Genomic DNA, 27,076 nt, shown 5'->3' with positions numbered 1-27,076 from the left:
AAGACACCGACCGCAGAGCAAACTTGACAAAGGGCTATCTCTTCCAGGGAACCAAAGTTGGAAAGCTTCCCCTGCCAGAGCCGCAGAGGACAGTAGGACTCCTCCCGCAGGTACTCGGACCTCTTGCCGAGCGTCTCTCTGAGTTTCGATCAGCCGCAGAGTGCTCACTTTTCCTCTTTGTGTCTGCCTGTCCGTGACCTTTTCCTGTGTTCTACCTTGAAGCCTTCCCTCCAGAGGAGAAGGAAGTGGCAGCAGAGGCACCCACTCAAGTCCTTACCGCCCCAGGTAGCATCTCCCCTCCCCAGCGTGTCTGCCGTCTTGCTTTCTCTTCCAATTCCAACCTGACTTGCGTTGGCTCTTTGCCCGCTCTGGCAGAGGAGAAACCTTCTCCAGCAGCCAAAGCAGGGGCCAAAGCGTCTCCTGTCTTGAAGCGAGTCCCTCCACCCGCAGGTAATGTCTGTTTTGTCGTCCGTCTGAGTGACAAGCTGCCATTTGTTGTCCCCGTTTTGCAGCCATTTATTTTTCCCTGAACTTGCAAATGAACCATTTCCAGATGACTCACTAATATTGACTCTTGCAGACAAGGAACCGGTTAAGGCTCCTGGACCAACCAAAGGTATTTTCTTCGGCCTTTTCTTTGTTTGAATGAGAAATTCATGTCACTGTTTGCTGTTTTGCTCGAGTGCGTGTACCTGTTTGTGACGTGTTTGTGAAATGATTCGCTATCCAAAACACAGCACCGGTTGAACCCAAAATTGAGACAAGAGCAGCAGCAGCAGCAACAGCAGCACACAAGGTGCACACAAAGCATCTTGACCGAGAGCCCGACGTTCCCGGTCCGCATGAAAGACAAGGTCGGGATTCAACAATCAAAGGTCGGGAAGGTTTCGTCACTCTGACCCAAGAGACGAGTCAAGTCCAGCTTTGCGAAGTACGTGACGAGCTTGCGGTTGCTTATCAAATGGAGACAGAAAAACCGAAAGGAACGACCGCTTCCAAAAAAGTAACTCAAGTGCCAGGCAAGCCGATACAATCCATCAAATCGAAAAGACTAAATATCCAACTCGAAGGACGTCCCGGCTTGCCAAAGGATGGCCCCATTCCAAAAGCTGAAGATGACGCCAAAGCGACGAAACCTGCTGATGGCGAGCACAGAGAGTTAAGAGTCACCACGAGTCAAGCAGTCTTCATGTGGGATCAAGAGGTGTCAAAAACCACGCTGACAGCCGCAGAGCTACCGGACAGACTGGCTCCAGAGGCGCCCAACCCTGCCCTAGGAGAGAAAGACAAGCACAACATTTCACACAGACAAACTGATCGCATCAAGACTGGCGCCAAATTCAAGAGTACGCCATCGCCTGGACGCAATGCAGAAAAGGGTCAAGGGGCGTTGGAGCCCAAGAAGCAGCTGAAAAAGGTGGAACCAAAAGAGGCTGACAAGTCCAAAGCAAAGGAAGTCACCACTGGAACCGACACTGGTGGTGCTGAGAAAGTGAAAAGGATGTCAGAAACCGCTTCACCAGAAGTTGCAGCAATTTTAAAGGAACCTTGCCCTCCAGAGGCCTCCCAAGGAAAGGGGGTCTCACGGGTGAAGCCCACCCGGCAAGAGAAAGAAATGATTAAGGATGAGGCTGAGGACAGCAACGACGCGGCCGATGAGGAGACCTGGACTCGGGAGCCGGTCCCCTCTGATGACTGCCGAGTTCAAGGGCTAGATGGGGCGTGGGAAACCCCAGGCCCTTCTGACAGCCAAAAAGGTGAGCGAGCATCCAGAAAATTGGAGCTGCTGTCAGCATCCCCAACCCGTACCCAACTACTAGAACCCCCGACCGGCACCCATCTTACCGGCATCCACTACCAGAACTTCCTACTGTCACCCATCTTACCGGCACCCGTTAGCAGAACCTCCGACTGTCACCCATCTTACCGGCACCTGCTAGCAGAACCTCCTACTGTCACCCATCTTACCGGCACCCACTAGCAGAACCTCCTACTTTCACCCATCTTACTGGCACCCACTAGCAGAACCTCCGACTGGCACCCATTACCTGAACCTCCTACTGCCACCCACCTTACCTGCTTACATCCCAGCAGCACCTCCCTTCCCAGCAACCTTGCCACCATTCTAACCCCTTCCGAGATGTCTTGTTCTAATCCTCATCACACACTCTTGGGTCACCTGATGCATCATCATCATCATCATCACACGACTCCTAAATGTTGTCGTCATCATCCTCGTCCTATTTCTATTCCCCCATCATGAAAGACATTCTTGAAAGAATTCGTGTTGTCATTGTTGTGTTTGAGCAGAACAATTTGACTAGAGGAAGAGCAAAAGATGATTTTGTGACAGAACATTTTTCCATCACTTGTCCAGATGGCAAACCAGCGGAGGAACCTCCCAAAGGACGAGGACGAGGCTTTGGCGGTGAGAACTGATATGCGTCCCTTTTCGGTTTCTCTTCCATAAGACTCTTTGATTGAAACTCTTGATTTTTTGGCTTGAACGAATCGACATTTGCCCCCACTGGTTGCCTTGCGTCCCATATCTTACCCCACCCACGTATTTTTCAATCTGCTTTTGCAGTGAGACTAACACCCTCTCCCGGGGATGGCGGTCGGGGTCGAGGCCTGCGGCCCGGCGGCGGTGGTAAAGGCCCCTCTCCGCCGGAGGAGCCTTTTGGAGGATTCAAACTCAAAGCGGTGCCGCTCAAGTTCATCAAGAAGCTGGTGGACATTGTGCTGCAGGAGGCCGAGTCCATTGGCTCTTCGGCCGTGTTTGAGTGCCAGGTGTCGCCGTCCACCGCTGTCACCTCTTGGGTTAAGGATGGCTGCAACCTGCGTGAGGGCCCCAAGTACAAGTTCACCTCGGACGGCAAAGACCGCAAGATGGTGGTCAAAGACGTGCAGCTGTCGGACACCGGAGAGTACACCTGCGTTGCCAAGAATGCCGGAAGGGAGATCACCTGCACCGCTAAACTTGTTGTTGAAGGTGAGCTCACAGATCTTCTCCTTCTTTAGACTTTGGAGAAGCACAGAAAAGTATTCGGCAACAATTTCCAGTCTTCAATTGTTCCCAGGCCGGCCGTGAATTTTTGTAACTGGCACTCCAAGTGTCTAGACCGCCGTTCAATTGGCCAATCGTCAACTGACGACGTCTTAAAGTCAATGCGGTCTCGGTCGTGTACAGGGGTGGCTTCCAAGCCACATAGAAAGCAGTCTCCAGGCCACGGCCCAGGTTTTGCTCTCAAACCTGCAAAAACATGGTGCTCAAGGCACAAAAGTCAACATGTGGACTTGCAAGTCACCTTTTGCCTTGGCAAATTGAGCGTGTGCATTCCAAGATGTTGTCCTTGGATCTCAGTGGCCTAGTGGTAGAGTGTCCGCCCTGAGACTGGAAGGTTGTGGGTTCAAACCCCGGCCGGGTCATACCAAAGACTATAAAAATGGGACCCATTGCCTCCCTGCTTGGCACTCAGCATTAAGGGTTGGAATTGGGGGGTTAGATCACCAACTGATTCCCGAGCGCGGCACCGCTGCTGCTCACTGCTCCCCTCTCCCCCAGGGGATGGATTAAAATCACACGGGGATGGGTTAAATGCAGAGGACAAATTTCACCACACCCAGGTGTGTGTGACGATCATTGGGACTTTAACTTTTTAACTTTAACTTTTGTGCAGAGCTGCCTGTGAAGTGGGTCAAAGAGTTGGAAGCAGAGACGTCGTGCACCAAGGGTCAGCCCATGTACCTGACCTGTGAGCTCAACAAGGAGAGGGACGTCATCTGGAAGCGCGATGGCGTCAAACTGAAGAGACAGGCCGGCAAGTTGGCCATCAACATCATCGGCTTGCAGCATGCCGTCACCATCCAGAACGCCCTCGAGGAAGACAGCGGCGTCTACTCGTGTGAGGTGGACGCGCCGGACGGCATCACGACCAGCACCAACGTCAAAGTCACCGGTGAGAAGGACGCCCGCGGCTAATGCCTTTCAGCTTCCAAACGTGTCCTCGGAAAGGTTGAAGAGCGGACACGTCCCTCGGCGGCGGCGTGTCTGCTCACTGCAGCTCTGACCAGGGCTTTCTACTCCTTTTCTACTCCTACTTCTTTCCTTGAGCCATCTCGATGAAGACGGGATGTCAGAGCCTGCCTGTGACTCCCTCCCTCTTTCTTCTGCTTTTGCGCCTGCCGCAACGCGACACAGACGCTCGGCAAACGAGCCCCGAGTTTCACAATGCTGCGTTTGGAGTCCTTTTTAGGTTACAGTGTGAGCCTCATTTTTGTCCCTTGTGCTGCTCAGAGGTGATCAAAGACTGGTTGGTGAAGCCCCTGAGGGACCAGCACGTGAAACCCAGATCCAGCGCCACCTTCAGGTGTCAACTCTTCAAGGACACCCCCAACTGGAAGTGGCTAAAAGGCGACACGGAGCTCACGCCTTCCGACAAGGTGGAGATCAGCAAGGACGGCGTCAGCATGCAGCTCACCATCAACAACTGTCAGCCTGACGACGTGTCGGAATACACCTTTGCCGTGGAGGACCGCAAATACTTGGCCAAACTGACTCTGGGAGGTGCGTGGCCCACGTTGTGGCAACGTACACCGTCACCTTGAATGAGCTCTTTGATGTGCTTGTGTGCAGAGCGTGAGGCGCAAATCCTCAAACCGCTGGCGAGTGTGGAAGTGGTGGAAAAGGAAGAAGCCAAGTTTGACACGGAAATCTCAGAGGACGACATCGTTGGCGAATGGAAGCTCAAGGGACAAGTGCTCAGCAGATCCCCGGTGAGTCGCCACGTCTTGGTGGCCAGACGCAGCCCCGTCTGCCAAACATTGCCAGCGTGCTACTCGTGGTGTTTCAAATTGAAAAATAAATGGGCCAAACGCGTTTTTAGATGTGCGACATTAAAGCCGATGGCAACAAACGCTTCCTGAGTTTGAAGAACGTCCAGTTGGATCAAGCGGGCGAAGTGTCCTACCAGGCTTTAAACGCCATCACCAGTGCCATGCTGACTGTCAAAGGTATGGCCGCAATCCAAACTTTGCCTGTATGCCTGTATTAGTGTATGCCTGTATGCCTGTATGCGTGTATGCCTGTATGCGTGTATGCCTGTATGCGTGTATGCCTGTATGACTGTATGCGTGTATGACTGTACGCGTGCATGCATGCGTGCTCCTCTCTTGAGTCCAGTCCTCCACCAATCGATGCTCATGTCTTGCACCTCCGGAGGCGCCGCGCTCTCAGTTTGCGTCTCTGTTGTACAATGACAAGAAAAGCATTCTCGCGATTCCATTGGATTGGATGCTGAGCGTTTGCATGGAGAAAATAGCACGTCAATAACCCAGAGAAACCTTGCAGAGATCGAAATGGGCTTTGTGGAGCCTCTGAAGGACGTTTCAGTTCCCGAAAAGAAACAAGCAAAGTTTGAATGCACCCTCACCAAGCAAGTATCCAAGGCCATGTGGTTCCGGGGCACGGAAATCGTGGCCCCAGGCCCCAAATACGAGATCATCGAAGACGGAAACAAGCACATGCTGATCATAAACAGCTGTGAGTTTGACGACGAGTCCGAGTACTCCATCCAAGTTTTGGATCACAAATCCACGGCTCGGCTTTCGGTGGAAGGTAAGTCTCGGTTCGCCGTCGGGCGCTTGGAGCGGGCCGCCTCCTTAACGGGCGGGCGTGCGGGCGGGCGCGGCTCTTCCTGTTCTGTTCCAGGCTTGAGGCTTAAGATTGTCAAGCCGCTGGAGGACCAGACGGTCAAAGAAGGCAAAACGGCTCGCTTTGAGCTGGAGTTGACTCACGACGACGTACCGGTGGTCTGGTACCGAAACGAAGTCAAGCTCCACGTGAGCAGAACGGTGATCGTGCACGTGGAAGGAAAGAAACACGCTCTGGAAATGAACACGTTGACGTTGGATGACACCTGCCAGATTAAGGCCGAGGCCAAGGGAATAAGCACGTCAGCAAAGCTGACGGTCATAGGTAATGTCACCTGTCCCATCAAGAGGTGCTGGCTGGGGCGGGGCGCGTGGGGCGGGACGGAGCCCGGTCTTTGGGTGCTTGACGACCCATTCTGCGGAGGTGGCAGAGCAACCAGAGTCCGGGAGAAGGGCAGGCTTTCATGGCGCCGGCCGCCTTTAATCGATGAATCGACGGTGTTGTTCTAGAGGGCGACGCCGTCTTTGTGGTGAAACTCCAAGACTACACGGCCACTGAGAAAGAGCAGGTCTCTATGGACTGTGAGCTCAACAAAGACGTCCCCGTGATTTGGTATCACCAAGAGAAGGAGATGATGGCTTCCAAGACGGTGCTCATTCAATCCGAGGCAACTCGCAGGTCTTTGGTCTTGATGAAGGTGGAGCGGAGCAGTCAAGGAAAGTATACCTGCGACTGCGGGACCGACAAGACGGTCGCCGACCTCACTGTGGAAGGTAAAAGCAAATTGTCGCCTCCCTCGGTGGACTTTGCCTGGGCCGAGCGTCTTCACTTTTGGCCTCCCTGGCAGCTCGCGTCATCAAGCTGCTTCGACCTATTTACGGCGTGGAGCTCTTTGACGGCGAAACGGCTCGGTTTGAGGCGGAGATCTCTGAGGACGACGTCCACGGCCAGTGGCTGCTGAACGGAGAAGTTCTGAGCGCTTCCTCTGTGAGCACCTCTCTCTTGCTCGCCCGGCGTGTGCTCCTTTGTTGTCTGGCTCGCTTATTGAGTGGCACCATTTTGAAACGGGCAGGATGTGGACATCATTGAAGAGGGAGGCAAGCACACGCTCATCCTGTACAACTGCAAAGTGCCCATGAGCGGTGAGGTGGCTTATTCCGCCGGAAATGCCAAGTGCGCCGCCAACCTGAAAGTCAAAGGTGAATCCACCACATTCTCTGAAATCTGCAAAGTTCAATTCGGCCGACTGGGCTCGTCTTTGTTTTCGGAGAACTATCATCCAAAATTGAACTGGAGAGTCTTCGGTATTTCTGAAGCAGTCCACCTTCTTCATTTCCGGCTGCGGAAATTCTTTTGTTCGCATTTGCCGTCTCTCTACACGAGGACGCAATCCAACTTCATTGTCGCTTTCCTTTGCTCTACTTTCGAAATAGAGAGGCTCATCTTAATGGGTCCTTTATTGATCAAAAACTCCTTTAAAATGAAATCGAGTCATGAAAAACAAATCCGATCGCAAGCTCACCGCAAGACCCCAAGATAGCAAAGTGATATTTTGAAAGGACGTCTGGAGAAAGGACGAAAGTCCTCCAACACTGCAACAGGAGTCCGGTTGCCATCCTTCGTTCGCTTTTTGCCCATTTTTGCCTCCCAGATGACTCTCTGGTGGCAGTTAGACTGAAAGGGCAGAGGTTAGGGTTCCTCTCCATTCCCGGACCGTGACGCCTTTTTCTTTGTCCGCCCGCTTGGTCAGAACTTCCGCTCAACTTCCTGATGCCGCTGAGCGACGTGCACGTGTTCGAGAAGGACTCCGCCCGATTCGAGCTGGAAGTGTCCCGAGCGCCCAAATCCTTCCGTTGGTTGAAGGATTCCCAGGAGCTGGGGAGCGACGACAAGTACGAGATCATCCGAGACGGCAACTCGTACGCGCTGCTGATTCGCTCGGCCACCTACGACGACGAGGCCAAGTACGTGTTTGAGGCGGAAGACAAGAGGACCAGCGGAAAACTGGCCATCCAAGGTGAGCCCTCGCCTGTCCCACGCGACAGAACCATTTGGCTTGTCGTCGCGCTGCTCGGTCCGACTCGCCAAAAGAGGATGGCCTCGGCGGTCGCGGCTACTGCTCCACCGAAAATGAAGCTTTTCTTGACCACGGTAACCATTTGCGAGCGGTCGGTCGCCGTGTGAGTTACGCCATGGCAGCAGCTACAGCGCGAGTACAATTGTGTTTGCCGACCTTCCCGGAGAGCAAATGAAAAAAGTGTGGCCCGTGGCCCACAGACGCTCCACGTGTAAAGAAGCGGCGAATAAGCGCAAGACCATTTGCCTTTGTCATGTAGCGGTTAGCTAAACTTCATTCCTTAGCTGATCAATAATCGTTTGTCCAAAACAAGTGGAATCATTTCACAAATGCGTTTGCTCTCCTGTACTAACCATGGAAATGCGTCGGGCTCGCGGCACGCGCCATCTTCAACCGTTGCGCTCTCGCCACAGGAATCCGCCTGGAGTTCCTCAAGCCCATCAAGGACGTGACGGTGAAGGAGCGCGAAACGGCCGAGTTCAGCGTGGAGCTCTCGCACGAAAACATCCCTGTGGTCTGGTACAAGAACGACGTGCGACTTCACCCGGCAAAGGCCATCCACATGACGGACCGCGGCGCGGTCCATATGCTGGCCTTCAAGGAGGTTGCCCTCGACGACACGGCCATGATCAAGGTGGAGGCCGCCGACAAGAGCGTCAACGCCATGCTCACCGTCATCGGTCAGTACCCCACACCGTATCCTTTCCGAGATTAGCAGAGTCGTCAAATAGTCGACTGAGGCGGCGTGTTTGGGACGTCAATATTTGCCACACAAACCTCCAAAAGCCGTCCTTCCGTGTCCTTCCCCCTCAGAGGGCGACCCATATTTCACCAGCAAGCTGCAGAACTACACAGCAGTGGAGAAGGACCAAGTGAAGCTGGTGTGCCAACTGAGCAAGGCGGCGGCCGACGTCAAATGGTTCAAGGACGGGAAGGACCTCACACCCTCCAAGAACGTCAGCGTCACCGGCGAAGGCAAAAACCGAATTCTGATTCTGCGTAAGGCCGAGAAGAGCGACACGGGAGAATACGCGTGCGACTGCGGCTCCGACAGGACGGAAGCGTATCTCCAAATTGAAGGTAAGACCAAATGGAGTGCAGTGGCCGAGCTCTTCGTCCTTCACTTTGGTGCTTTCTAGGTCTCCGCACCAATGGAAAGGCCTCGGAATCAACGGAATCTAACCCTAACCCTACGTCAAGATTCTGTCTGACTGTTATTGTATTGCAAAGCGGTTGTTGCCCCTTTAGCCTTTTGTTTTGCCCCCCCCCATCTGGTTTGCCTTTTACCCCACGGGCTTCCTTCTGTCACGTTGACATTGTCGTCTGTCTCGTGTTTGCCTTCCAGATCGTGACATCAAGGTGGTGCGTCCCCTGTACAGCGTGGAGGTCACCGAGACGGAGACGGCCAAGTTTGAGACGGAGCTTTCCGACGAGGATGTGGAGGGACACTGGAAGCTGAGAGGAGAAGCTTTGCACCCGTCGGCCGTAAGCCTTCACCTTTTGTTCACGTTGGCAAATTGAGGTGGAAGGGGCTGAAAAGCCACTTTTTGCTTTGATTCACCCCACAGGCCTTGAAAATAATCGTTTTGTAAAAGCCCTAGCCCTATATCACGAGGTACAATCCAACTTTATTCAAACAAAGGGTGCATTTCACATTGTGCATTTTCTGTCACTAAAATGCGGTGGTAGAAATTTCCATATACATGCAGTAGACACCAAGAATGTTGATGAGCTAGTTGTACGGTCCCAATGGAAGCAAAACGAATGGACTGTTTGTCTCCCGTCAGGATGTGGATATCAAGGCAGAGGGCCCCAAGCATCTCCTTATCCTCTACAACGTCCGTATGGACATGGCGGGAGGCGTGGACTTCTCAGCGGGCAACGCCAAAACAAACGCTCAGCTGCGAGTGAAAGGTGAGCACGCTAAAGCGAGAGCCACTCACAAAGGCCGCTGCTGCCTTATCTGAAGAGATTGGACACTGAAGCGCCCGTCCGTCCGCCCTCGCCTTCCCCAGCTCGAGCCATCAGCTTGCTGCGACCACTGAAGGACGCCACTGTGACGGCCGGAGAGACGGCCACCTTCTGCTGCGAGCTGTCCTACGAAGGCATCGTGGTAGAGTGGTTCCTGGCAGGGAACAAGATGGAGGACGGCGAGCGGGTAGGACGCCCAATACTTTTGCCAGCTTTTGTCAACTGCGCGTCAAAAGACACCTTTGCCCCTTTTGTCTCTGAGCTCTGTGCTGAGGTTAAAAATAACTGACTAATCTCACACTAGCCCTCCAGGCTCCCTGATATGGAGCTTCAGCCGCTACGACGTCAAAGGTCTTGTGAGCGAGCGAGCGCTTTTGTCTCGCTCGTGACACTGTGTGTTTAAACTCATTGCGACACCCTCGAAACGTTCAACCTAAAATTTGCTTTTCCTTCTTTACTGCTAGTGGAAGAGAACAGACCAAACAGACTACATACAGGAAAGCACCGCGGGCGGGTCAAGGCTTTGGAGTTAGTCTTTTCCCCCGTCGTTGTTGACGCAACATTTTTTTTTTTTTTTTTTTACTCCATCCATGTACAACAACAGAATGGGTGTTTCTAAAGTGCTCTATAAATAGTTGTAATGTTTTTGTCCTACTAAGTTGAGCTGAGTTGATATAGTATCCATATGGAAGAATGGATACGGCGACAACGAATAAGAGAATGCCCCAGCTTTCACTTCCCCAAGTCTCTAACGTCAAGCTCAAACTAAAACTCTTGAACTCGACAATCTTTACGCTTAAACTCCCCAACTTTAAGTTGAGCCTCCAAAGTCGCATCAGATTGCAGCCGCCATCGTCCAGTCGGAGGGGTTGACCAAACTGGAAATGCACGCGACTCCCATAGTTTGGTTCCTGCAGGTGAAGACTCGAGCAGATGGCCGGATTCACGCGCTGACGGTTCAAGACGTGAAGCTGTCAGAGGCGGGCCCCGTCAGATTGACCGCCAAGGACTTCCAGACTCAGGCTCAGCTCATAGTCAGAGGTGAACGACGCTCGCTCCTGACCTCCGTCTCTGCTTTTGCACTCGGCGCTCAGGTTTTGGCGTGTGCCTTCAGAGCCTCCGGTGGAGTTCACCAAGCCTCTGGAGGACCAGACAGTGGAGGAGGAGGCCACGGCCACTCTGGAGTGCGAGGTCTCCAGAGAGAATGCGCAAGTTGAATGGTTCAAGGAGGGACAGGGAATGCATAAGACCAAGAAATACAACGTGATCGTCGATGGGCGAAAGAGGGCGCTGGTGATCCACGACTGCAACCTGGACGACATTAAAACGTACACATGTGACGCCAAGGACTTTAGGACGTCCTGCTTCCTCGACGTCATACGTAAGGACTGTTTTGGAATTTCTTGAGCTTTGACGTGTAATATTCCAGCTAGAAGCGAGTGCCGCGCAGGGAAGACAATTTCTAGAGACGTTCCTGTGTGTGAGCTTCAGGCAGAATGGCCGAATAGAAGCAAAAGTCCTGCAGGACAAAACTAACAAGCTGTGAGACGCAGTGACAGTACTCGCCGATAGAAAGGATCAACACAATCGCAACAAATAACACGTCATCCATCGATACAATTACCACCACGAGGAGAAAATGCTGTCCATCTCGGCCTGACACGTCATGGTCATTTTGTGCCCTCAGCGCCTCACGTGGAGTTCATCAAGCCTCTGCAAAATGTTGAGGTCCGAGAGAAAGAATCTGCCAAGTTTGAATGCCAAGTATCCCGACAGTCCGCTAAGGTTTGAACGCTTTGCTTTCCTGATTTTGGCTGACCGCGCTCTCCGCTGAGCAACGTTTGCGATCCCTCCCTTAGGTTTGCTGGTTCAAGGATGGCTGCGAGATAAAAAAAGGAAAGAAGTACGAGATTACGGCCAAGGGGCTTCAGAGGATCCTGATCATTCACAAGTCTGCCATGGATGACGAAGCGGAATACGAGTGTGACGCAAGGACGTCAAAGAGCTCCGGCATGCTGACTGTCATTGGTGAGGATCCTCCACCTCCATGGCTTTAGTTCAGTGTGATTGCCATTTGCACTTTACAGCCTGGCAAGAAAGGAACAAAAGAAAAACTGTTTGCTTCCTCACCCTCAAGTGATTTTATTTATTTATTTATTTATTTATTTATTTTTAACTACAGAGGAGGCTGCCAGGTTCACCAAGAACCTGTCCAACGTCGAGGGCACCGAGACAGACAGCGTTAAGATGATCTGCGAGGTCTCCAAGCCCGGGGCTCAGGTGACCTGGTACCAAGGAGACCGAGAACTTCCGGAGGGCGGCCGCTACGAGCAGATCGCGGATGGTCGTAAACGGATCCTGATCATCCAGGACTTGAGGATGGAGGATGCCGGTGAATACAACTGCAGACTGAGTCCCGTTGTCAAGACAGCTGCTGTCCTGAAACTGAATGGTACGACACACATCCTGCTCCAGGACCAGATCTTGGACGAATGAAAGAACAGCAGCAAGCGTGTCCTTTTGCTCCCCCCCCCCAGAACTTGCTGCCGATTTTATCGCCAGACCGCAGAACCAGGAAGTTGTGGAAGGAGAGAAGGCTGAGTTTGTCTGCTCAGTCTCCAAAGAAACCTATGATGTGAAATGGTTGAGAGGGGAGAAGGAGGTCATAAGCGGGGACAAATACCAGATTGTCAGCCAAGGAAAAAGACGAGCTCTCGTTGTGAAAAATTGTGAGCTGAAGGATGAGGGAGGTTACATGGTCCTCATTGGCAGTGTTCAAGCCTCTGCTGATCTCTTGGTGATCGGTGAGACTCATTTGCTCTCCCCTCGTTATCCCTGACCCTCTGACCACGGCCGTGACGCACAGTCTGTCCTCGATTGCAGAAAAACTGAGGATCATCACACCCATCAGAGACACAGAAGTCAAAGAGGGAACCGAGATTGTCTTCAACTGCGAGAGCAACACTGAAGGTGCAAAGGCCAAGTGGCAAAAGAACCAGGAGACCATATTTGAGAGCAGCAAGTACATGGTGGCTCAGAGAGACAACGTCTTCTCCCTGAGGATTCGGGACGCTCGCAAGATAGACGAGGCCGAATACACTGTCGGCCTGACCAATCACAGAGGAGAGCACGCCAAGTGCTCAGCCTGCGCGAGAGTTACTGGTAAAAGACCAAATCCACGCAAACACAAAACAATGGCTAATTGTGAAATGCAATAATAAACCTAACCCCAAGAAATTCATCTACAGAGGAGAAGCCCAAGTTCCTGGTGCCTATAGAGGACATTGAAACCCAGGAAAAGAAGACCATCAGTTTTGTGTGCAAGGTGAACCGACCCAAGGCGACGGTGAGATGGCTGAAGGCTGGCCAGGAGGTGGAGCTCAGCAAACGCATCATCTACAGAAGCGAAGGTCTCCACCACACGCTCACCATCAAGGACTGCGTCATGGAGGACGAGGGCGAATACAGCGCTGAAGTCGGCGAAGACAAGTGCGCGGCCGAATTGATCATCAGCGAGGCCCCGACGGACTTCACTGCACAACTCAAAGACCAGACGGTCACCGAGTTTGAGGATGCAGAGTTCACCTGCAAGTTATCCAAAGAGAAGGCCACCGTCAAGTGGTACAGGAATGGCCGAGAGATTCAAGAAGGGCCGAGGTACCCGCCCTCAAATGACTGGTGACACCAAAGGTGTTTTTTCAAGCGTGTTTATGGAAGCCTGCATATCCCTTCAGATATCTCACCGAGAGGGAAGGTAAGACGTGCAGGCTCGTCGTCAAGACGTGCAGACCAGAAGATGAATGTGAATACGCCTGTGGCGTGGAAGAGAAGAGAACCAGAGCCAGACTATTTGTTGAAGGTATGTTTTGTTTCATTCCTTCAAAAAAGTATTTTTTTAATTTTTTTTATAAATCTTCTCGCATGACGTTTTTCCTCCGAAAGAAACCCCAGTAGAGATCATCAGACCGCCTCAGGACACTATGGAGCCTCCCGGTTCAGATGTGGTGTTTGAGGCGGAGCTCAACAAGGACAGAGTGGAGGTGAAGTGGATGAGAAACAACATGATCATGATCCAAGGAGACAAATACCAGATGATCAGCGAGGGTAAAGTTCACAGACTGCAGGTGTGTGAGCTCCGACCTCGAGATCAGGGCGAGTACAGGATCGTTGCCAAAGACAAAGATGCTCGAGCTAAGTTGGAGCTGGCGGGTGAGTCACACCACACTGCACCACACGACTGACTGACTCTGCAATCATTCATGCCAGAACCAAATGAAACTTGGTTGTCTGCTTTTGCAGCTCCTCCAAAGATTAAAACCACAAACCAGAACCTGATAACGGATGTCGGCAAGCCCTTTGTCATTACGGTACCCTACGATGCCTACCCTCGGGCAGATGTAGAGTGGTTCTTCGACGGCGCCAGTCTACTGCCCCAGAACATTGACACCTCAGTTGACAAGACAGTGTACCGCCTTAAAAGTCCCACCAAAGAAGACCAGGGCAAGTACAAGGTGGTCATTCGGAACAAGCACGGAGAGGATGCGGCCTTCGTTAACCTGGATGTGATTGGTGAGATTCAGTGGATTGCTTGATTCATTTGGGTTTACCGCGCTGGATTTTTTTTAACGTCCATCGCTACTCGGCAGACGTACCCGGACCCGTCAAGAACCTGAGGGTCACCGACACTGTCGACGGTGAAGTCAGTTTGGCCTGGGAGGAGCCCGAGAGTGACGGCGGCAGCAAAATCACGTCCTATACGGTCGAGAGGCGCGATGTCAAGCGCAAGGCCTGGACGGTGGCGACAGACCGCGCTGATGCACCTGAGTACTGTGTTAGTGGCCTCCAAAAGGATTCCTGGTACCTGTTCAGAGTCTGCGCCAGAAATCGTGTTGGGAGTGGACCCCACGTTGTCACTGAAGACGCCGTTCAGGCCAAGAATAAATTTGGTGAGCGAGCGGGCAGGCAGGCATGTGATCCATCGTATCAAGAGGAAAACCTTAGTAAAGACTTTGTCTCCCGTCAGATGTTCCCGATGCACCGGAGAATGTAGATGTCAGTGCGGTGAACAGATTTGGTGCCACCGTCATCTGGGAGCCTCCTCTGTTTGACGGCGGCTCAGAGATCACCGGCTACGTGATCGAGCTCCGTGACAGGACGTCGGTAAAGTGGGAGGCGTGCATGTCCTGCGGGGCCGGCGAACGCTCGGCCAGTCTCAACGACGTGGTCGAGAACAAGGAGTATATCTTCAGAGTGCGAGCCGAGAACAAGGCCGGCCTCGGCAAACCCAGCGCTGCCACCAAACCCGTCAAGATCATGGATCCCATCGGTGGGTGACGTTTGACACCGGCGGCCGTCGTCGCTCGTGACGTACGTCTCATTTGCCTGCGACCTGAATGTCTTGCAGAGAGACCAAGCCCGCCCCTCAACCTGAACTTCAACGACCAAACCAAGGACACTGTCTCGCTCACCTGGGAGACGCCTGCCAGCAACGGCGGCAGTATCATCACTGGCTACATCATCGAGAAGTGCGAGGATGGCACAGACAAGTGGCTACGCTGCAATGCTCGACTTTGTGCAGACCTCTTCTACCGGGTACGGAGCTCCTCCTGTCACCTCGTTTGTCTCGTTTCATTGAGAATCTCAGCAAAGTGATCCTCTTTGTTTAGGTATCTGGACTAAAACACGGTTCCAAGTACCTTTATCGAGTTTGTGCTGAGAATGCCGCCGGTATCTCCGATCCAGCGGAGCAACTCGGCCCGCTTCTTGCCGACGATCCTCACGGTATGAACGTTAGAGCCAAAAAGATGAGCAGGCCAATTTGGGGTGCTCAGTAAAATTCCTTTTGTTCCCGGCAGTGGGTCCGACCATGGAGCTGAGTGCCTTCAGGAATGGCTTGGAAGTCATTGTCCCTCAGCCTCTCGCCATCAGAGTTCCCATCACTGGGTACCCAACTCCCACCGCCAAATGGACGTTTGAAGAGAAGGAGCTGACGTCAGCAGAGAAGCGTGCTTCTGTGGTCACGAAGCCCTCGTATGCAGAGCTTAAAGTTACACCAAGTGTCCGTCCGGACAAAGGGACCTACACTGTACAGCTCGAAAATGATATGTCCTCTGTCTCTGGAGAGATTGATGTCAATGTTATCGGTAATGGATCTGTTTATTTTTTGGCGTGCGTGTGTGTGTGTGCGCGCGTGTGTGTGTGTGTGCGTGTGTGTCATGGCTGACGGCCAACGTGCACAGTATTCCGGTTGTTTTTCTTTGTAAGGTTGACTTTTAATGCCTCTTGAATTCCCCAGCATGCCCCAGTGCTCCTAAAGACTTCAAGGTGGCCGAGGTGACCAGACACCATGTCCACTTGATGTGGGAGGCTCCTGAGCACGACGGAGGAAGTCCTGTCACACACTACCAGATTGAGAAGAGAGAAGTGTCTCGTAAGACCTGGGCAAAGGTAGCCAAAGTGCTTCATTGGGTTTACTGCCAGTACATTTGCAAAATGATACAATGCAATTACGATGTATTGGAGTCCAACGGCCGTCTTCTTTCCCTTGACTTTTTGGTATTCTATGCCAGGTGGCCACCGGAATCCTGGACCTTGAGCACACAGTGACGGATGTAATTGAAGGGAAGGAGTACCTGTTCAGTGTCGCTGCCTGCAATAAATGCGGAGCGGGAGAGCCGTCCTATATCGACGAGCCCGTCAATGTCTCGTCTCCTGCCAGTGAGTGATTATGCACTTGACGCATTAAGGGGTGTATTCTCTCATGTAGCTAAAGGTGCGCTGGCTGCTAAGAAATTGAAGAGCAGGAGAATATGCCGCTAAAAGCCAAACTAGAAAACAAGAGCATTCTGATGAGTTCCTACAACCTCGCTTCAGCTGTACCAGATCCTCCCGAAAATCTGAAGTGGCGGGACAAGAGCAGCAAGGGCATCTTTCTGTCCTGGGAGCCTCCAAAGTATGACGGTGGCTCCCACATCAAAGGCTATGTGGTGGATAAGTGTCAACGTGGAACCGACAAGTGGGAGCCCTGCTCCGATCCTGTTCAAGAGCTGAAGTAGGTCTAGACATCCTTTCAGGGCTTATTTCTGATGTGCGTGTGTGTGCGTGTGTGTGCGTGTGTGTGCGTGTGTGTGCGTGTGTGTGCGTGCGTGCGCGCGTGTGTGCGCGTGTGTGTGTGTGTGCGTGTGTGTGTGCGTGTGTGTGTGCGTGTGTGTGTGTGTGTGTGTTCTGAGTCGCCACGTCTCACCTGATCTTTGCACTACTAGGTTTCAGGTCACCGGTCTGATCGAAGGGCAGTGGTATGCATACCGAGTCCGAGCGCTCAACAAATTAGGAGCTAGTCGACCCTGCAAGGCTACTGACGAGATCCAGGCTGTCGATGCTAAAGGTTTGGCTCGAGTGGTGGAGTCCGAATTTAATGTCCAAAAGTCTACGCAAACGCGAAATCAGCTTGCATATTGCTGTGGTTGACTTTCTTTAAATACCCAACAGAACCTCCAGAGATTCAGCTGGATGTGAAGCTGTTGGCCGGCGTCACCGCCAGAGCCGGCAGCAAAATTGAACTCCCTGCCGACGTCAAAGGAAAGCCAGATCCGCGCATCAAGTGGACCAAGGCCGACCTGGTCCTGCGGGCCGACGACCGCGTTGTCATCGACACCCAGCCGGGGCACTCCAAGTTGTCTATTGCCACCACAACCAGAAGCGACAGCGCCATCTACATAATTGAAGCTGTCAATACCTGCGGACGTGCGACGGCTACTGTCGATGTCAACATTCTCGGTGCGTGTCGCTCAAGAGTTAGCCACTTACCCGTACAAGTGCATCAGTCATAGCTGTTAGCATGGACATTCAGAATCATGCTCTTCAGAAAGCATGATTGGACGCAGTCAAAAACTACACAGAAGTCATCTCAATTCAGAAATGCGTGTGAATTAGTCAAACAATTTGTCTTGCCTGTCCTGTTCAGACAAACCTGGGCCACCTGCTGCCTTTGACATCACTGAAATCACCAACGAGTCTTGTCTCTTGGCCTGGAACCCTCCGAGGGACGACGGCGGCTCACCCGTTACCAACTACATCGTGGAGAGTCGCAAGGCTAACCAAGAGGAGTGGACCAAGCTGTCGGCCACAGTGAAATACACCACTTTCAAGGCCTGCAAGCTCACCGCTCTGATGGAGTACGTCTTCCGGATCCGTGCTGAAAACCAGTACGGTGTCGGAGAACCTGCCGAGCACACGCCTATTATTGCAAAGTATTCATTTGGTGAGAATGAAGTTTTTTTTTTTTTTATCTCTTTGAAGTATTCCTTCACTAAATTCATTCATTCATTCGTTCTCTTTGAAGTATCCTCCTTCACTATATTCAATAGCACGTTTCTTTTAGATCCTCCGGGCCCTCCATCGAGAGTCACTCCCTCTGACATAGCCAAGGATGCCGTGACTCTCAACTGGATTGAGCCAGATGAGGATGGCGGCAGTCCTATTACTGGTTATTGGGTTGAGAGGTTTGATCCTGAGACTGATAAATGGATCAGATGCAACAAGCTGCCGATCAAGGACACCAACTTCAGGTTACCTAACATCTCATTTCAGTTGCTTGCTGACACAGAAACTTGTGATCCCCCGCTTGAACCCTGTGGAATATTTGACAACAGGGTGAAAGGACTACTTACGAAGAAGAAGTACAGGTTCAGGGTCTTGGCTGAAAATCTGTCTGGAACTGGAAAACCAAGCACAGAAACAGATCCAGTCCTTATCAAAGACCCCATTGGTATGCTATAGTGCAAGAAGCTGTGCCAACAGAGATTGAAAGGATTTGCAAATCACCTCTGTCTTCCTCAGATCCTCCATGGGCTCCTGGAAAGCCCGTGACCCGTGACATTGGCAAGACCTCTGCTCTGCTGGCATGGACTAGGCCCGAGCACGACGGCGGAGCTAAGATTGATGGCTACATCATTGAGTTTCAGAAAAGAGGAAGTGATGAGTGGATCCGCATTGCTGAGGGCATTGCACAGACTGAACACCAGCTGCAGGGCTTGATGGAGAAGCAAGAGTACGCCTTCCGCGTCAAGGCTGTCAACAGAGCCGGCGAGAGCGAACCCAGCGAGCCCTCTGACTCTGTGGTCTGCAAGGAGAGACTCTGTAAGTGGCAGACAGAGGAGGCGACACGCTTCAAAGTAACAGTCACATTCAAACCTTTATCTTCTCAACATGCCGCCGGGATTTCCAGCTGCGCGGTTAGTAGCTTGTTTACTCCTGAAGATGGAACGAGGTCATTGAAACGGCAAACTCCCATCTGGCTCTCGGCCACAACAGTTGAAAGGGGGCAACACGACTGTTCTTGAGAGTAGCAGACATTTTGCCTGCCTTGAATCCAAAAGTCTCGTCCAGTTGTACATGGGAGTTGTCTCGTCCTCCTATTCCTGTTTGCGGTGAGAGTGGTCGAATGATCGATGATTATGCTGTCGCCACGAGTGGCTGGTAAATGAGCGTTTTGCGTACCAACTGGTCATTCTCTCTCCTTCCTGCAAAATACCTCATTCGTACCCACTTTTCCAGTCTTTTGGGAGCCATGTCGGGACGTCGCAATGAATCTCTATTTTGAGAGTGCCTCTGACTGCCTTTGATCATTTTGGCTTCTTTCACATTTCGTTCAGATCAGCAGTCTTCTCCGTCCAGAATTCACAGGACACTGTTGTCCTCCAAAGAACGTCTTTTCTTTTTATGATGCCAGTTCATCTTTTGGCAGTCTTGAATACTTGCACCAGTCTTAGTCTGTTTGATTATTTCATGAAGTATAGTCGTTTAAAAAGTCCACTTTCTTGTTCCCATGTGACAGACCCCCCATCTGCGCCTCAGTGGCTGGATGTGGCCAACATCACCAAGATCAACGCTGATCTCAAATGGCAGGCACCCAGCAGTGACGGAGGCTCGCCCATCACCAACTATGTGGTGGAGAAGAGAGACGTGCGACGGAAGGCTTGGCAGACGGTGGACACCACCGTCAAGGAGCTCAAATACACAGTGACGCCACTTAATGAAGGCTCGCTGTACGTGTTTCGCGTGGCCGCTGAAAACGCGGTAGGCCTGGGCGAATTCTGTGAGCTGGAGGACGCCGTGCTTGCCAAAGATACTTTCAGTACGTTCTGAGTGAGCTCTGAGCCAATGTTGGACCCAATTTGTTCGACATTCAGCCCATCAAAATGCCTGCCTTATAGCCACACATCAATTTCCCCTGCAGCTACTCCTGGACCTCCTTATGCGCTGACTGTGGTGGAAGTCACCAAGCGACATGTGCAGCTGAAATGGGAAGCTCCAAAAAGCCACGGCGGTAGACCCATCACCAGGTGAGAGCATACTCCCGCCGTTTGAAATGATGTTGTTTCTATGAGGTTTGGTCCATTACAAGGAGGTCCTTACGTGGAGGTACAGGTTGTTGGCGCCGTTAACATTGCGTTAACCTCATAGGTATGTGATAGAGAAGAAGGACAAAGTGGGAACACGTTGGTTGAAGTGCTGCAAGACTCCAGACAAAGAAACTCAGTTCAAGGTGGTCGATGTGGACGAAGGCTCAGAGGTGCAGTTCCAAGTGCGTGCAGAAAACGAGGCGGGGGTTGGAGAACCCAGCGAACCCACCGAGATCCTTACCATTGAGGATCCGACAAGTAAGTCACAACTCGTTCGGCAGAAGAATCTCCAAAGACGAGATACTATGTTCTGAAACCCTGACGGTCTTGATCTTCAGGTGCGCCGTCGCCACCCTTGGAGGTGACTGTCCCGGATAGCAGCAGGGAGCACATCAACGTCTCGTGGAAGCCGCCAGTCAAGGATGGTGGCTCCCCTATTATTGGCTACCACGTGGAGGTGGCGGAGGCTCGTCCGGAACTGAAGTGGCTCAGGGTCAATACCAGGCCGATCAAAGACCTCAAGTTTAAAATTCAAGATGGGATCAAACCAGAAAAGAAGTACGTTATCAGGGTTCGCGCCATTAATGCCTTCGGCGTAGGCGATCCCTCGGAGCTATCTGACAAGGTCTTTACCAAGGATCCAGACTGTAAGTATGAATAAAGCTGCAGAGCAGAATGTGATGATATACTTACCGCAAGCATGCATACTCAAACTGCTACTATGGCTGGTCGCCTGATCTCAAGGTGACCCAACCATGGAGTTGGACACCAAGGATGTGGTGGTGACGGAGGGAGAGAAGCTGCACCTAAACGTTCCCTACAAAGGCATCCCCACGCCACAGATGGTGTGGCAGAAGGACACAGTAGAATGTCAGAAAGGCGAGCGTCTCTCCATGAGAGTGGAGATGAATAGTTCCCACCTAGAACTTCTCCGATGCACGCGTTCTGACGCTGGCATCTACACCATCACCCTCACAAACAGCCTGGGCACTGCCAATGGAAACATTAACGTCAAAGTCATCGGTATGTTGCTCTCAACATTTCAATTGATAATTACCGTCATACATTTTGGGAAATCACGCATCTGCACTTTTTGTCATCTCACATAGGGCTTCCTGGTCAGTGCAAAGACATCAGTTCAAGCGATGTCACCAAGAACTCCTGTAAGATCAGCTGGGAAGCACCTGAGGATGACGGCAGGACACCGGTTCTTAGTTACACGCTGGAACGTCGTGAAGCCTCCAAGAAGACCTACATGCCTGTCATGTCAGGAGATAATGTTCTCAGCTGTGCAGTGAAAGACCTATATGTTAACTGCGAGTACTACTTCCGGGTCAAGGCCGTCAACAAGGTGGGCGCCGGAGCCTATCTGGAGTTGAGAAACCCTGTCATCATAGAGGAAATGAAGCGTAAGTTACCTGCAGACAGTGTCTGCTTGGCCAATGGCGGAGGTACCATTAAAGTGCCATCCACTTTGCAGAGAAACCAGACCCACCCATCCAAGTGGAGGCCCAAGAACCAACCTCCAAGTCTATCCTCATCACTTGGAAAGCTCCCGATTATGACGGCGGTTGCCCCATTCAAGGCTACATCGTGGAGAGGATGGAGAAGGACGGTGACCGCTACGAGAGGGTTACCCCTAGCTCGGTCCCTGGTTTCAGCCACGTGGTGACAGGTCTCAAGGAGGACACGGAGTACCAATTCAGGGTCCGAGCCGAGAATGCCGCCGGAATCAGCGAACCGTCTCGAAGCACACAACCCATCCGGGCTGCCGACCCAGTCGGTATGATGGACCGTTTGGCAAACGAATCCGCTTTACGAGCGACAGCGCAGCGTGATCGGATCCCTGTGCGATATCGCGTGTACCCGCTGCAGACTCGAATTTGAGACGAGCGCTTGGTGTTCCGTTTTTCAGAGAAACCCACTGTCACCCTGCATGCCCGTGTGCAGTGCGGTTTGTGCGTGAAGAAAGGCGAAGAGATTCGCATAGACGCAAGCATCTCGGGCTCGCCTTACCCCAAGGTGACCTGGATGAGGAACAGTGAGGATGTCACCAAAGAGCCCGCCAAGAAGGTTGTCCCACAAGTTAAGAAGAAGACCAAAACCAAGGTGGGTTTCCTGACAGCAGCCAGCGTGTCTATGTTTGAAGTGAGGTCTGTCCTGTATTCAAGGTGGGTGTTCTACTTTCTCCCAGGTTTTTGAAGCCAAGGAAGAGTTTGTGACGCCGCTGCGAGAGCGCCTTGGTTTGGACCAGACAAAGAAGGGTCACTCCGCTTTGATGATCCGAGAGGCCATCAGAGCAGACCATGGCAACTTCACCATCCAGGTTGAGAATACTCACGGCGTTGCCACGGCCTCATGCGTCGTTAATGTCCTCGGTAAGTTTGACCTTAGATTTGTAAGCATGTCCCCCCCCCCCAAAAAAAAGAAAAAAAAAAGAAAAAGGTTTTGAGATGGTATTTACCACACAAAAAAAGTCATTTTTGAATGTTTGGCTCTGATGACGTTTTATGCTGCAGACAAACCCGGTCCACCTATCAACTTCACCTTCGATGACATCAGGAACACCTCCGTTGTGTGCAACTGGCAGCCTCCTGAGGATGACGGTGGCAGTGAGATCCTGAATTATATCCTGGAGAAAAAGGATAACAAGAGCGATGACATTGGCTGGATCACCATCACCTCAACCTCGAAGACTACCAGCTTCCCCGTCACCAAGCTAATTGAAGGGAAGGAGTACATCTTCAAAGTTAGCGCCGAGAACAAATTTGGATGCGGACCACCTTTGGTGTCTGAACCGCAGGTTGCCAAGAACCTGTTTGGTAAGCGCTGTCAATATGACTTTGAAATGATAATCAAGGGTTTTTGACAGATATTTCTCATTCTTTATGTCTTCTCTAATGGCAAAAGGTTAGGGTTAGGGTGTGATTGATTTGACCTAACAGTTGACGAAACACAAGAAAGCTCAATCGCAAATCTTTTGAGAGTTACAATTAGGGATGCGCATCACTCCAATAGGCAATTTGCTGGGTACCATACATGGGCTGCGAACTGATTCAGAACGCTTCAATTGTAAAATGGAACCATTTGATTCAGTTCAATTCAATGATATTAAGATTGGAATTGATAGGGCTCTTTTTGAGAGGTTGTCACGCCAGGGATTTACAGCCGTAACAAAGCGCTTTACAGAACATATGACATAAACTAACAATACGACAGAATACTATATCACATAAAATATTGTCAATATTGCAAGCAAACAAACAAACAAACAAAACAACACAGACCCGGCTGCAGCGTTGGGGGGTGAGCTGCGGCTATCTGATGCTCTTCTGTTCTAACTTTGGAACCACTGATTTTCCCATCAGATCCTCCTGATGCACCCAACACCCCAAGAGTTCACGAGGTGACGGCAAGCTCCGCCCACATTACCTGGCACGAGCCAAAGGACAATGGTAGTCCCATTTTGGGCTACTGGATCGAGAGAAAAGAAGTGAACAGCAAACACTGGACTCGTGTTAACCGCACGCTCCTCAACTCTCTGGAAGTGAAAGCTAGCGGCCTGATGGAGGGACTCACCTACATCTTCAGGGTGTGTGCCGAGAACCTGGCCGGACCCGGACCTTTTAGTGAGCCCACGGACCGCATCGTTGCTATGGACGCCATCCGTAAGTGATCCAACTGTGGAAGTAGCAGCCATTCCCAACTAAGTAGATTGTTCACTTCCTGTTTGTAAAATCCAAGCGTTATTGACATACGAGAAATTGTTGTTTTCCATGTTTCATGAGGAGTGATACGAGATCAGAATTTTGTTTGATGCCGGCAGAACAAAATTGAAACGAGACCTCATTAGCATTCAAATAATATTCAAGACGTTTAGTGGATGTGCAGCATTATAATCTCAAAGACCTGCATGGTAACCGCTTACCCGTATTGGCCACTTCAGTGCCTCCAGGTCCTCCAACACCATGGATCGTAGACACCGGGAAAGACTCTGTCATTGTGGCCTGGAAGCCGCCTTTGTACAATGGAGGAGGGGACATCTTGGGCTATCACGTTGAGAAGGTTCTGGTGTTGCCTTGATTTCATGAAGCTGCTAAACAATAACAGCAAACTATTCTGGGTGATACCTGACACGTGCCATTCCAGGCTAAATCGCTCTTCCTGTGTCATCAGGTGGTGGCTGGGGAGAAGAACTGGACTCGCAGCACAGAGTTCAGGTGCAAGGAGCTGACCTACACTGTCACAGGTCTGACCGAAGGGACCGATTACTACATTAGAGTGGTCGCCGTCAACGATGCGGGTCCTGGAGCCCCCGGAGTCACAGAACCCGTCACTGTCAAGGAGCCACAAGGTACAAGAGCAAGGCAGAGCTTAGGCCAAATCTTTGGTTGTCATCTTAAAAATACGCGTTGTCCTTCCCTGCGGTCTTCAGAACCTCCCGCTGTTGACTTCGACATCTCCGTGAAGAACGGCATCATGATAAAGGCCGGCGAGTCACTGAAGCTTCCCGCAGTGGTGACTGGCCGCCCGCAGCCTGAGGTCAAGTGGGCCAAAGATGATGCTGAAATTGACAAAGAGAGAATGATTGTGGAGACAGAAGGCAAGAATAGCTGTCTGGTCATCAAAAAGACAGTAAGGGCGGATCATGGCAAGTACCAGATTTCGGGCACCAACAGCAGTGGAACTAATGCTGCCGAAACCAAAGTCGACGTCATGGGTCAGTGTCATTCATTTGACGAGAAATTTCTCCAAAATGATTATTTTCTATTTCTCTTTCCTTCGGCTATTCCATACTTTACATCCCCGTCTTTTTTTGTTTTTATGATTTCGTGCAGATGTCCCAGGGCCTGTTGTCGACTTGAAGACTGTGACGGTGACCAAGAAAAATATCACTCTCACCTGGTCCGATCCAGTGGACAACGGCGGCAGCGACATCATTGGCTATGAGGTCCTGAGAAAGGATGCTAAGATGAAGCTCTTCCGCCAGCCCGTTGAGGTGGCGTCCTGCAAATACGACGTGCAGGGACTGCTGGCGGGCGAGGAATACGACTTTAGGGTCGTTGCCCGGAATAAGTATGGAGATGGCATTCCTGCGGACCTTGGGCCCATTCTAGCCGAGGATCCCAAAGGTGGTGCCAAATGTTCACGTTGAAGCACACTGAATGACTTGCAGCAGTTCCGATTGAAAGTCTTTCTCTGACGTTTCCCTACAGGTACACCGTCTGCTCCTGAGAAGCTGCACTCCACAGACAGAAGCAAGAACACCATCACGCTGGCCTGGCAGCCACCATGCAGCGATGGCGGTAGCCCCATCATTGGCTACTACGTGGAGAAGATGAGATCGGACGACAACGAGTTCGAGCCGGCCAACCGCAAGATCTTTACCAAGTGCACCGGTGTCATCGAGAACTTGTCAGAGAACCAGGAGTATGAATTCCGGGTCAAAGCTGTGAATGAGGTCGGCCACGGCCCGCCGTCCAAGCCCATCGCAGCCAAGATTCAGGATGATGACAGTACGTCACCAAAGCAGCTATCGATTGTTTGGACACCTCCAACAAAATGTGTCACCTTTTGATTTTACAGTTGCACCACTTATTACAATTCTGAAGTACTTCAAGAGTAACGCAATCATTGTGAAGAAAGGCTCAGCCGTCGACATTCCAGCTGAGGTTAAGGGACTTCCCCTTCCGACAATCAAATGGATGAAAGACGACGAGGTGATGGACAAGTGTGAAAAAGAGATGACGATGGAAACTGAGGAGGTGAGCAGGCACTCTTTTGAAATGGAGTTCATTCTGTGCTTCCTTGTGTACACCTTCTTCAATGACTGTAGTATTTTTCGTGTCCCTCACTGACACTGGATGTTGTTTGCCAATTCTTCAATTACCAGGTAAATCGCACAACGTTGAGGACAACCATTTCCATGCCGGAAACCATCAGGCAAGACAAAGGCAATTACAAACTTTTAGCCGAAAACAGCCACGGCAAAGCTCAGCACGTCATCCGTGTGGAGATCCTCGGTACGGACACGTTCAGAGGCAGGCGGGGACTGTCGATGCAGAGCGTCACTCGTCTAACCTGAGGTCCTCTTGTTTGCAGACCGCCCTCTTCCCCCGAGGAACATTGTGGTCTCGGACATCAAGGCGGACTCCTGCTACCTGACCTGGGATGCCCCCGAAGACAACGGAGGCAGTGAGATCACCAACTATATCATCGAACGCAGAGATGCCAGCAAGAAGAAATCAGACTTTGAGGCCGTGACCTCAAACCTCATCGATCGTCGCTACGGGGTGAGTGCCGACGCGTCCACACGTAGACCAGGTGCATTCGCGCGACCTCTTCTGCTGTACGAACGCTCGTGGTCTGCCATTTGCCCACTCAGGTCTACAAACTGATTATGAATGGCCACTACCAATTCAGAATCAGGGCGGAAAACAAATACGGCGTCAGTGACGGCTGTGACTCCGAGAAGGTAGAACTGAAGGATCCGTTTGGACTCCCGGGACCGCCGCAAAACCCCAGGATCATTGCCGCCACATCCAACACAATGACTCTGGCCTGGGATCCTCCGCTCGACAACGGCGGCTCCACCATCCAAGGCTACTGGCTGGAGAAGAGGGAACGTGGAGCTGTGTACTGGGGGCGCGTTAATCGCTGCCCAGTCACCAAACCGGCCGTGAAGGCCCTGCAGTACACTGTCCTCAAGCTCATCGAAGGAACCGAATACCAATTCAGGGTGGCAGCAAGCAATGCCGCAGGGATTGGGCCGCCCAGCGAGTCCACAGAGTGCCGCTTCGCCGTGGACCCATGCAGTGAGTCTTGACTTTTTGAGCCCCTCTTGTTTAATATTTTGACTAACTGAAGTTGGAAGGCTCCCTCATTTTATTATTATTAAGTGCTGCCACTTTTGGCTTTTTTTCCACAACACTGAAGTTGAGTTTGCGCCACACAATGAAATCTTGACCTTTT

General features: G+C 51.7%; 1 protein-coding gene across 2 annotated transcripts in view; it reads left to right on the top strand.

Annotated features, from left to right (window-relative positions):
- Positions 1–27,076, top strand: part of LOC119139825 (titin-like) — a 116,565-nt gene that overhangs the window by 25,519 nt on the left and 63,970 nt on the right. The window contains exons 48-114 of one of the 2 annotated variants that reach the window (XM_037280825.1): positions 48–110; positions 223–285; positions 376–450; positions 581–616; positions 738–1,757; positions 2,378–2,428; positions 2,588–2,992; positions 3,681–3,959; positions 4,298–4,567; positions 4,637–4,776; positions 4,887–5,013; positions 5,351–5,617; positions 5,711–5,977; positions 6,163–6,426; positions 6,501–6,640; positions 6,726–6,852; positions 7,404–7,670; positions 8,144–8,410; positions 8,544–8,810; positions 9,076–9,215; positions 9,518–9,644; positions 9,746–9,888; positions 10,619–10,742; positions 10,816–11,082; positions 11,389–11,486; positions 11,561–11,729; positions 11,884–12,153; positions 12,239–12,505; positions 12,585–12,863; positions 12,950–13,358; positions 13,436–13,560; positions 13,644–13,910; positions 14,001–14,270; positions 14,348–14,647; positions 14,725–15,027; positions 15,106–15,293; positions 15,368–15,482; positions 15,557–15,844; positions 15,997–16,148; positions 16,271–16,418; positions 16,575–16,752; positions 16,964–17,085; positions 17,190–17,477; positions 17,665–17,961; positions 18,082–18,268; positions 18,353–18,468; positions 18,540–18,839; positions 19,537–19,836; positions 19,939–20,044; positions 20,166–20,362; positions 20,443–20,751; positions 20,849–21,127; positions 21,214–21,513; positions 21,585–21,887; positions 22,020–22,213; positions 22,299–22,482; positions 22,624–22,926; positions 23,473–23,772; positions 24,051–24,169; positions 24,281–24,458; positions 24,540–24,824; positions 24,943–25,236; positions 25,321–25,620; positions 25,691–25,869; positions 25,998–26,127; positions 26,207–26,397; positions 26,490–26,919. In XM_037280825.1, the coding sequence (XP_037136720.1) occupies positions 48–110; positions 223–285; positions 376–450; positions 581–616; positions 738–1,757; positions 2,378–2,428; positions 2,588–2,992; positions 3,681–3,959; positions 4,298–4,567; positions 4,637–4,776; positions 4,887–5,013; positions 5,351–5,617; positions 5,711–5,977; positions 6,163–6,426; positions 6,501–6,640; positions 6,726–6,852; positions 7,404–7,670; positions 8,144–8,410; positions 8,544–8,810; positions 9,076–9,215; positions 9,518–9,644; positions 9,746–9,888; positions 10,619–10,742; positions 10,816–11,082; positions 11,389–11,486; positions 11,561–11,729; positions 11,884–12,153; positions 12,239–12,505; positions 12,585–12,863; positions 12,950–13,358; positions 13,436–13,560; positions 13,644–13,910; positions 14,001–14,270; positions 14,348–14,647; positions 14,725–15,027; positions 15,106–15,293; positions 15,368–15,482; positions 15,557–15,844; positions 15,997–16,148; positions 16,271–16,418; positions 16,575–16,752; positions 16,964–17,085; positions 17,190–17,477; positions 17,665–17,961; positions 18,082–18,268; positions 18,353–18,468; positions 18,540–18,839; positions 19,537–19,836; positions 19,939–20,044; positions 20,166–20,362; positions 20,443–20,751; positions 20,849–21,127; positions 21,214–21,513; positions 21,585–21,887; positions 22,020–22,213; positions 22,299–22,482; positions 22,624–22,926; positions 23,473–23,772; positions 24,051–24,169; positions 24,281–24,458; positions 24,540–24,824; positions 24,943–25,236; positions 25,321–25,620; positions 25,691–25,869; positions 25,998–26,127; positions 26,207–26,397; positions 26,490–26,919 (15,213 nt within the window). The remainder of the gene's footprint in view (positions 1–47; positions 111–222; positions 286–375; positions 451–580; positions 617–737; positions 1,758–2,377; positions 2,429–2,587; positions 2,993–3,680; positions 3,960–4,297; positions 4,568–4,636; positions 4,777–4,886; positions 5,014–5,350; positions 5,618–5,710; positions 5,978–6,162; positions 6,427–6,500; positions 6,641–6,725; positions 6,853–7,403; positions 7,671–8,143; positions 8,411–8,543; positions 8,811–9,075; positions 9,216–9,517; positions 9,645–9,745; positions 9,889–10,618; positions 10,743–10,815; positions 11,083–11,388; positions 11,487–11,560; positions 11,730–11,883; positions 12,154–12,238; positions 12,506–12,584; positions 12,864–12,949; positions 13,359–13,435; positions 13,561–13,643; positions 13,911–14,000; positions 14,271–14,347; positions 14,648–14,724; positions 15,028–15,105; positions 15,294–15,367; positions 15,483–15,556; positions 15,845–15,996; positions 16,149–16,270; positions 16,419–16,574; positions 16,753–16,963; positions 17,086–17,189; positions 17,478–17,664; positions 17,962–18,081; positions 18,269–18,352; positions 18,469–18,539; positions 18,840–19,536; positions 19,837–19,938; positions 20,045–20,165; positions 20,363–20,442; positions 20,752–20,848; positions 21,128–21,213; positions 21,514–21,584; positions 21,888–22,019; positions 22,214–22,298; positions 22,483–22,623; positions 22,927–23,472; positions 23,773–24,050; positions 24,170–24,280; positions 24,459–24,539; positions 24,825–24,942; positions 25,237–25,320; positions 25,621–25,690; positions 25,870–25,997; positions 26,128–26,206; positions 26,398–26,489; positions 26,920–27,076) is intronic. The other variant, XM_037280826.1, reaches the window with a different exon arrangement.

Source organism: Syngnathus acus, chromosome 21 (assembly GCF_901709675.1).
Source record: "Syngnathus acus chromosome 21, fSynAcu1.2, whole genome shotgun sequence".
NCBI lineage: Eukaryota > Metazoa > Chordata > Actinopteri > Syngnathiformes > Syngnathidae > Syngnathus > Syngnathus acus.
The sequence above is the reverse complement of the archived record's forward strand: the minus strand, read 5'-3'. Positions and strand labels throughout refer to the sequence as shown.